Genomic DNA, 10,568 nt, shown 5'->3' on the forward strand with positions numbered 1-10,568 from the left:
AATATACCCTATCCTGTATATCAAGCTGCGCTGATCCAACTGGAATTCCTTTATTAGGTCGAGGGACCATCCGGTCTGCCGAAAGCAGAACCGGAAGCCCGGAGATTTAATGTTTTGGAGAAGAGGGGCTTGAACCCGCCCCTCTTCTCCCCTCTTCTCCATTGGCTGGCCTCTTGAATGCTGGCCAGCCATTGGAGAAGAGGCTTTGTCTCTCCGAACAGGCCCCGGCCTTTTCGGATTCGGGGGCGTGTTTTTTGATACTTTTCTGATTATCTCCTCCAGCCAATGGCAAGAGGAGAGAACAGAAAAACACGCCCCCGAATCCGGAAACGCCGCTGCCTTTCTCCGAGGCATTTCTGCTTCGCCTCGGAGAAAGGCGGCGGTGTTAATGGCGTCCTCTCCCCCTGCTGTGGGCTCCGGTGTTCGGCTGCTGCTCTGGTCTCTGGAGAGAAAAAGAAAACATTAAAAACATAATAAAACATATTTAATGGAAAAATCAATAGCACCATACAATGATTGCAGTGTTAGTGTGCACAGTTGTAAATAAAAAACTGCATAAGAATGCCGAGGAGAATTTAAAGTGCGTTTCAGATCTTAAAATGTAAAGTTACACACCATTTACAGCTTTAAACTTGAAAAATGTGTATGAAAGTCAAGTTCAGCGACAGGAACACCGTAAACCTATTACAAGGTTACCATCCACGATTTTAATATGATTTAAAATGGAGTCAGGTGTAGATGAGGTGCACGTCAAATCTTGAAGTGTATGCTGAACGATCCACGGTATTTGACTGTCATAAAGTACCGCCCGAGAAGTAAAGTGCTATGAAGTCTTGAGTCTGCTGTTACCTGTCCTTTACAGCACCACGGTTGTATTGTGCCTCGTTATTAAAAACCATCGCATACGTCATCTCATTTAAAACCAGCGCTGTTCTGAACATTAATAAGAAAAGTTAGGATTGTTACCATCGCGGTGATCGTGAATGAAAGGGGAATATCCATAAAACCACAGTACCTCACGGTTTCCTGTTTTTTTGCCGCAAGCTTTACATTTTTATAAAGCATCCATTCAGGATGGTGTCCGTGGCTTTAAAACATGCGATCAGGGCCCGCCTGCAGGAGCCGATGCTGCGTTGATTAAAAAGGTGCTCTCAACAGCTCCCTTCTTTCGCTGAGTAGACCAGGGCACACGCATGTTATATGAACAATGTTTTTGAACAACATTTTTTAAGTAGAGATTTCACATGACGACGCTATTTCTATACTCATCCCGGGGGATGGTATGCCACGTTGATGTAGCGCGGGAAGGTTACTCATTTACATTTGTTCAGTGTAAGTGCAGAATTGGGGCCACACGTCTAGAAGGTGCATGTCAGAGAAAGGGGTCCTTAAAATGAAAGTGACGCTAACTCCCAAAGGAATTGTCTTGAATTAAATCTTCTCTACCTTATCCAACTCAATAATACTTTCCCTAATGAGTGGTATATTGCAAAGGATTCGTAGGCAGTAGGTGATCCTTTTGAATGTACCAGTTCAAGAGGTGTTTGTCGAGGCACCAACGCGCCATCCTCTCAGCGCGGCAGTGACCGCGACCAGGGCAGGTGTCTTTGGAGGTAGGGTGACCAGATTTTGAGAACCAAAAACCAGGTCACACCAGAAATAAAAGTAGGATTGAAGCCTTTAGTCTTACTTCTAGATCTGGTCTGTCCCGGTTTTTGCGTAGCCTTGTAAACATGTACCTATATATACATATATGCGGTAGACTTTTAAACGTGTGTGCGCAAACACAATGTGTGTGTGTATATACACAAACATATATACAAATATACAGGCATACTTTTACAATGCTACATTTAATTAACATTATCTGTTAAGGCCTGCACCCTGTTCCCCCTGCCCTTCTCCCCACCCTGTCTCCCCCCTGCAGGTTTATTTCAGAAATTGTGTTTGTGGTTTGGTTTGAAAGAGCCGATGTCTGATAGACCCATTATAACCAAACAAAACATAGGTCTCACCTTTTGGCTTTGCTTTTTGCCAAAGATGTTCAGCAACTGCAAGAACAAAAAAAATGGCTATTGATATTGCTAAACATCAGCCAAATTAAAAACAAGCATTGGCAAAGTGCTTGTGACCAACTGGCTTTGCCAATGCATCTAGCGATGCTGTACAGCATTGGCAAGATAGAGTACAGCAGGCCCAAAACTAAACGTGCGCGCTTACAAGGCGGCATCGGGGACTTTAATTCACTGATGCGAGCATGAGCCATAAATAAAATCAAAAAGCAGCAGTATGAAAGCGCAATTTCCTTACTGGCCTTCCGCCTCCATAACATAAAAAAAAATATTTTTTTTTTAAACGACAAGCGGGGGTGGGGTGGGGAGGGAACAATCAAAGTGTTTGAGGGAAAAGTAGGAAGAGGAAGGAGAAAAGCAGCGAACGAGAGAGAGCAAAACACAGGGCTCTGTGTGGGGGTGGCTCTGTGTGTGGCTCTGTGTGTGTGGGTGGCTTTTTTTGTAGGTGGCTCTATGTGGTCAATAAGATAGCCCGCCCCCAAATCCTCGTGTATATTAAAAGTTGGAGCAGAAGGGGGAAGAGACACCTCAAAGAGCTAAATTTGAGGTTTGCAGGGCATTCTGGGTAAGGAAACGTTGGGGGATCCATGCAAGCCATACCTCCCTGGAATCCCCCGGGTATCTAGTTTTCAGAAATGTGTGGGTTTGGTAGGTTTCCCTAGGTGCCGGCAGAGCTAGGGTTAAAAAACTACAGCTAGGCACTTTGCCAAAAAAGGTTCATTTTTCACTGTGAAATTGAGGTGTCCACGAAGCGTTTTGCGCCGTTTCCTGTCGCGGGCACTAGGCCGAACCACACAAGTGAGGTACCATTTTTTTCTGAAGACTTTGGGGAACACGGGGTGGGTGAAAATTTGTGGATCCACGCAGATTCCAGAACTTTCCACCACAGAAATGTGGGGAAAATGTGTTTTTTTTGGCAATGTTTTAGGTTTGCAAGGGATTCTGGGTAGCAGAACCTGGTGGGAGGCAGTCAAGTCACCCCATCCTGGATTTCCCTGGGTGTCTAGTTTTCAGAAATGTATAGGTTTGCTAGGTTTCCCTAGGTGCCGGCAGAGCTATGGTTCAAAAACTACAGCTAGGCACTTTGCCAAAAAAGGGTCATTTTTCACAGCGAAATTGAGGTGTGTCCACGTTGCGTTTTGCGCCGTTTCCTGTTGCGGGCACTAGGCCGACCCACACAAGTGAGGTACCATTTTTCTCAGAAGACTTTGGGGAACACTGGGTGGGTGGAAATTTGTGGATCCAAGTAGATTCCAGAATTTCCACCACAGAAATATGAGGAAAATGTGTTTTGTTTTACAATTGTTTAGGTTTGCAAGGGATTCTGGGTAACAGACCCTGGTGGGAGGCAGTCAAGTCACCCCATCCTGGATTCCCCTGGGTGTCTAGTTTTCAAAAATGTATAGGTTTGCTAGGTTTCCCTAGGTGCCGGCAGAGCTAGAGTTAAAAAACTACAGCTAGGCACTTTGCTAAAAAAGGGTAATTTCGCATTGTGAAAATGTGGTGTGTTCACGTTGGGTTTTGAGCCATTTCCTGTCGTGGGCACTATAAGTGAGGTACCATTTTTATCGGGAGACTTAGGGTAATTCAGATTTGTGAAGGAACTGTTATTACCTATTGACTTTCGATGCATTTCTGCCTTCCAAATGAAAGACATTGTGTAAAAAAGAAGTCATTCTAAAAAATGACTGATAATTCTCATGCTAGTATGAGTATTCCCAATTTCGGAAATGTGCAAATATCTACTGTTTCTAAACTCTATATTTTGTTCCCATTTCAGAAATACATAGGTGTCTTTCATACCGATTTTTTCATGTACACATTTTTACAGAATAATTACTATATAACCGGTACATAATAAGAAACCATTGCAAGTTGCTGCTCAATTTTTGGCTCTGGGTTCGTCGGGTTCTTGGTGAACCTACAAGTCCTATATATCCCCACAACCAGTAATGTCCAGCGGATGTAACGGTATATTGCTTTCAAAGAGCTGTCAAAATTAGAAGAAGTTACAGGTGAAAACGTTGACACAAAAGGCGCTTTTTTCAACAAATATTCAATTTATCCTATATTTAACTGTTAGTTTCTATAAAGAAACCTTGATGGATCTACACAAATGACCTCTTGCTGAATTCAGAATTTTGTCTACTTCTCTAAAATGTATAGCTTTCTAGGATCCATTATTGCTTTTGTACCCATTTCTACCATTAACTGGAAGAAGGTTGAAAGCACAAAAAATAGCAAAAATAGGCTATGTCCCAGAAAAATGCCAAAACTGTGTAAAAAATGTTGGGTTTCTGACAAAAGTCTGGTATCCCCTAAAATCTTTGAAAATGGTGATTTCAGCCCCACAAACCCTTTTTTGATAACATTTGCAGGGAAAAACCCAGATTCTTTCATTTGCAGCCCGTTTTTCCCATTTTCCCCCCAAAAAACTAAATTTTGCTGTATTTTGGCTCATTTCTGTGACCCCTCCAGGGAAATCCACCAACCCTAAGTACCTTCAGAATCCCCATGATGTTGGAAGAAAAGGACGCAAATTTGGCGTGGATACCTTATGTGGTCAAAAAGTTACAGGGGCCTCAGCGTGCACTACCCCAAATAGCCAAAAAAGGGCGTGGCACAGGAGGGGGAATAGGCCTGGCAGCGAAGGGGTTAAGCAGAGATCTGCATACATTTCCAACACATCACATAGATCATATTTTTGGTTACAAGTATGTGTGTGCGCGTGCAGGGCTCGAGTCGGGGTACCACGCGGGTGGACGGTGTCCCCCCACTTATTTTACCAGGTTTTTCCGGGTGGACGCCGTCCCCCCTGCCCAAAAGCTGGACAGCATTGTGTGAGCAGAGAGCCCGGGTGGGAGGGAAGTTTCCCGTAAATTACCAAAGATGTGGTGTGTGCAGGCTGGAGTGATTGGGAGGCGGAGCGAGCAGGCGTTGGCGGTTAACGCTTGGAATGTGTGTCCTTCTGTATCTTGTGCACTTTTGAGCACTTCGTTGTGCAACTGGGGCACCCCCTCGGGGGAGTGGGGGGGAGGGGGGTTTGCAAAGGACATCGAGGAACAGACCAGGGTAGCAGTGCTGTGAAATGCCCCGTCATCTAAAGGCATATGAATACTCATGAGATTCCTGTTGTGACGTCACTTCCGGTGACAGCGTCCCCCCACTTCTTTTCATGAGATTCCTGTTGTGACGTCACTTCCGGTGACAGCGTCCCCCCACTTCTTTTTTTAGGACTTGTGCCCTGTGCGCGTGTGTATGTGTGAGAGAAAAGGAGAGAGAGATTGGCATAGAGGGAACGAGAGAAAGTGTCTAATATGCAGATCTGAGTCTGTGACAAACAAAGGGTGAAACATGCCTGAGTGGAGTTGGCAGTGTGTATGTGTGCGTGAGAGGAAGAGAGTGAAACCCAGACAACTCTCCTTGACAGTATGTGATACACATCTGAGTGTGCGTGTCATCATGCCATAGAGACCTGAGAGCATGAAACAGAAAAATGCACAGATAAAACTTTGTGTCTAACAACATGCTCTAGGAGATTGTGACAGTGTTCGATACAAAGCCTAGAGAATATGTTACAGTCTGCAATAACCAGCCCCGGTGTGCGTGTGCGTAGGAGAGAGAGCGAGAGAGAAAGACAGTTTTCGTGCACATCACAGTGTTCGAGCACATAAGGTGAGTTGTGTGTGTGTGTGTGTGTGCTAGTACAACTCTCTCTGTTGTTTGCGACATTGTGATATAGATCTCAGTGAGTGCGATGCATGTGCAGCAGTATATAACGTTGTAGGTGCACTACACTGCTTTTTGTGTTGTGTCTGTCCGTTTGTGTGCAGTGAGAGCACCTCACACTGTTCCATACACATCCTGAGTGCATAAGGTGAGTGTCTAACTGTCGACGTGTGTGTATGTGTAGTACAATGCTCTGTGTTGTTTGAGACAGTGGAATTACCGAGCTGAGTGAGCCGGATGCATGTGTGGAAGTATATAATGTTGCGGGTATATTACAGACTGCCTGTTGTGTCTGTCCGTTTGTACGTTGTGCCTGGTTTGCCTTGTGTGTGTGTGTCAGAGAACATTTAGTCTGTGGGTTTGTGAGTGTTGGGGTTATGCACATTTGGGGCGCATTGTGTGTGTCACTGCCTGCCTCTAAGTAATGGATGTATCTGTGCGTGTGTATAGATGTGTTTCATTGGACGTGTGAGCTGTCCTGTATGTGTATGCTGCGCTTGAATCACTCTGTTTGCAGGGGGCGCTGTGTTTTATTGCGTGTGACGTGCCATTGATAACGTAATTGTCTCTAATCCTTCCTGTCCACCTCTGCCTCCACAGCCTTTCCTGCCCTTCCGTGTGCGCAGGGGATTTACACCGGAGCCGCTAAACTTAGCTCATTTCCTGTACCAGGCAGACCTCCGCTTATTCCACCCACCCCCCTCCCCTCCCCCGGACTCGCCATCCCCAGTAGAGGCAGATTTAAATCACACTGGCGCGCGTCGGGCTGTCCAAAACTCGACCTGCCTGGACCTCGTTCCCGAGAGAGGCTTCCCTCCTCTCTGGGCAGGGATATGGGCACCCTCACATGCTCCCCGACCCGACGGCCGTGAACAGACCGCCCTCTGTGCTTTACTGGGTTTGCCTGTTGGCGCACGAATCTGGAGGGTAACCCATGAAAGGATTCATATGGCAAACCGGAAGTTACGACACAAGGGACAATCTATGTCATGGGCACTTGCAAACATTTCCCCAAGAGCAGTCTGACTTGGGAGAAATTTGCCCTTTTCAAAATATGAATATACGCCTTCCAGGACAGTGCATAAAAGCTACAGAACATAGTAAACAGTGGGGTATCCTGCGGGATGTGTTGTCGTAACTGCAGGGTGTAAGTTTGTGATCCCTGTTTCGGCCCCAAGGAGAACTTAATAGAAAGTGCAATACATCAAATCGGAACAAAAAACGATCATGCCTACTTTTAACACCGGGAAGGTATGGCTCTGGAGTTAACACCATCTTTAACATAAAGTGACGTCATGCACAGGGCTAAGCTAATGAAAGTCCTTCTCTGTCCATGAGCCCCTGTCTGAAAAATTTTTCTTTCACCCATTTGTAATCCGCTTTCATATCCCTTCTAAATCAGTCTCCCCTCCCTAAATTCTGAAAGGAGACCCTCAAGTACTTAAGCCGAGGAATATGTAGTGTGTGACCAAGTGCTAAACAATCTTTTAAAATCTTATAGGCCATAACCAAACATTCAACCAGAGAGCGACAGGACGGAAGACCACACTATCCAATATGTAGCCTACCCCTAATTTCTCATGCACTGAAGAGATGGGGGTGCTTTGTGGGAGGCACAGGAGCCGCCTCAGAAACTTATTTTCCACTGCCTGCAGCTCAACCTGTTTAACGTATCCCCAAATTTCGATCCCATAGGTCACTTTAGAAATAAATGTGGCACTATAAATCTGCAGGAGAGCACCGGTGGATCTGCTGCCCAATCTTGAGGTAAAACTAAAAAAACGCAGCATTTACACGTATCAAATCCTCCTTTTTTAAATTAATTAGGGGATACCAACTTAATGCCGAGTAGAACAACACACCCAGGTATGAAAACACTCTATTCTTAGGAAGGCCGCAAGATCCTAAATTGAACTTTATCGATTTAGTGGAGCGAGGGCCGACAACCATCACAAAGGATTTCTCCTCATTGATGGATAGTTCCAACTCCTCCATAAAATTAGCGAAGGAGTTCAACAGGGATTGCAGGTCCTTAGTGCTTTTAGCCATGAGAACCGCATCATCCTCGTATAATAACACCGGTAGACTACATGCTTGCAGACAATCAGTTTTTACATCTAACTGGGCCTTCGCTAAACTGTTAACATACAGGTTAAACAGACATGGGGCCAAAATGAAACCCTGCCTCACTCCTCTTTCAATACTAAAACGACATGAGCTCCGAATATCTTTAGAACATCAAACTGAAGCCTGGGTATCCCTGTGGAGGTCTCCTGGGGGCATATGTATCAAACTCCCCTTTAGCGAATCTCAAATTGCGAGAATTTGCGATTCGCAAAATCAGATTCGCTAAACGGGATGTATAAAATAAATCGCTAATCATTTGCGATTCCTTAAATATCGCAAATAATTCGCAGAATCCCGTATTGCGATTTCTTAATAGCGAAATTCGCTAAATAAGAAATCGCAAAAACGGGAATCTGCAAGCCTGGTGCAGGCTGATGACATCACAAACAGGAAACTGTAGTGATTGCCTGCACCTGCTCACCTGAGCCACACCCAGAGGCTGCTTGTGGAGTGTGAGGAGGCTTTCCTGGAGACAGCAACCAGCAATGGATCCCAAACAAAACCAGCAGGGCAAAGATGCAGAAAAAAGAAAGAGAAAACACAAGTTTTCAGAAAAGGAGCAGGAGGTCCTCATTGAGGAGATGGTCTGCAGCCATGAGCTCCTGTTTGGGAAGAAGGCACTCAAAGTCCCAGAGGCCAGGAAGAGGAAAATCTGGCTGGAAATACAGAGCAAGGTGAATGCTGTTGGAGTCACCACACGCACCATCGAGGAGCTGCGCAAGCGGTGGTATGATATGCGCCAGAGGTCCAAGGAGAGGGTGGCAGCCAGACTCAAGGATGCCAGTCAGACTGGAGGAGGACCATCCACTGCAGAGCAGCCAACCCCCCATGAGGAGCTTGTGGAGTCAACCCTCCTGCCTGAGAGCGTTGGTGGTGTGGCTGCAATCGACAGCTCCGACCCCTCATCCAGCAGACAAGGTAAGATGCATGCCAAATCACCCTGCACTCCTCCCCATCCCTTGCACACTCCCCCAAATGCGCATAGTTAACTCCCAACATGCCAATCCAGCCCAGGTCTTACAGCACACCCAGCAATGCATCATGGTACTCGTAGTACTGTGTCTGACTGTGTGTCCATGACACCATCACAAGTAAATGCAACATATGTGTTTTGGGGATCATTGAATAGAAATGTGTCAGAGATTAGCCGTCAAAGATTTGTAACTTTATTGAGTGCCACATGCAGACAGTAACACAAACTCATATAGTCCCCTTTACATCCACAGCACACGCCATGCCACAAGAAGACAGCGCTGAGGGAGAGGAGCCTGCAGACCCTGCGGACTCCAGCGATGAGACAGAGCAGCAGCCAATTCAGCGCAGGAAGCGCGCACATGTGCCCCCACTGCCTCCATTTGAGGATGAAGTCCCAGCAACAGGCGATGACACCGACAGGAGAGAGGGGAGTCAGGGTGTGACAGACATGCCCCGTCATGACGCACCAACACCAAGGCAAAGTGAACAGGCCATTTCCAGGTCAAGGCCCAGGAGCAGCACTGCAACAGAAGGAGAAGGCACCGTGTTCTCCGGCTTGGAACAGTGCATGTTGCAGGAACAGCGCCTGCAAAGCAAGGCAATGCGGTCAATGAATCGCCAGCTAGGCCGCCTACATCAGGACAATCGCAACATGGTAGCGGCAATACGAGAGCTCTGTGCCACTTTGAGGGACACCCAAGCTGCCAATGACAGGGCTGGACGACGTGCCAATGCACGGCTACACAATTATACCAAGGCAGTCAACCGCCTCTGCACTACCACCAGCGCACTCACACGCAGAAGCGTAACCATGCAGGTGGACATGGCACATTGCTGCCAGGACATAGCGCGAGGGCTGGCGCAGGTGACCACTGCTGTGGAACAGCTGCAGACAGCCAATGCAGGTGGCAGCGCACTAATGGCCTCTGCTGAGAGTGAGGACACATCGAGTCGCAGCAGCATCACTCCAACCTTGCCAGGTGAAAGACGCCGCAGTGGCAGACAGGTAGCAGGCCAAGGGCGCACCATGGGGGTCAACCACCCTGGACGTCACCGACGGAGGTGATCATCTGCGGGGACACTGACTGCAACACGGGTACATTAACCCGCAAAAGGCTGTTTGCCCTATTTCTTGTGCCTTCTCTGCACTGTGTGTACAACATGTGCTGGGGACAATTACTATTTCTTGCATGTGAAGTGTGATTAAACACTTGACACATCATCAGGCTTTGTCGTCTCATTTCCTCCATACTCACCTAAAAGTAGTTTTGTGTGATCTCAGTCCGTCTCTGGCGTCCAGCAGCTGCCCCAACTCCTGGTGCTGGTCTGGCAGGGGGAGCAGGGCGCTCGTCATCCGAAGTGTCTGTATCGGTCACATCAATTGTGGTGCCTTTCCTCATTGCCATGTTATGTAGCATTGCACAGCTTGACACGATTTTACAGCAGGTCTCAGGGCTGTATTGCAGTGCGCCTCCACTCTTATGCAGGCACCGGAAGCGGCTCTTCAGGATTCCGAAGGTTCGCTCAATTACACAGCGTGTAGATCTGTGTGCCCTGTTGTAGCTCCTCTCACTTGCATTTGCAGGATCCAGGTATGGGGTCAGGATGAAGTCGCGCACTGCATAGGCACTGTCACCTGCATGGTAAAAAACACAATAGGTGAGT

General features: G+C 47.0%; 1 protein-coding gene across 1 annotated transcript; it reads left to right on the plus strand.

Annotated features, from left to right (window-relative positions):
* The first annotated feature begins 6,397 nt into the window (after window positions 1-6,397).
* LOC146811252 (uncharacterized) lies at window positions 6,398-10,123 on the plus strand. The gene is made up of 2 exons (XM_085614499.1): window positions 6,398-8,846; window positions 9,155-10,123. The coding sequence occupies exons 1-2, from the start codon at window positions 8,414-8,416 to the stop codon at window positions 9,967-9,969; spliced, it is 1,248 nt and encodes a 415-aa protein (XP_085470625.1). The 5' UTR covers window positions 6,398-8,413; the 3' UTR covers window positions 9,970-10,123.
* The last annotated feature ends 445 nt before the right edge of the window (window positions 10,124-10,568 follow it).

The sequence above is a fragment of the Triturus cristatus genome, chromosome 7, assembly GCF_964204655.1.
Source record: "Triturus cristatus chromosome 7, aTriCri1.1, whole genome shotgun sequence".
NCBI lineage: Eukaryota > Metazoa > Chordata > Amphibia > Caudata > Salamandridae > Triturus > Triturus cristatus.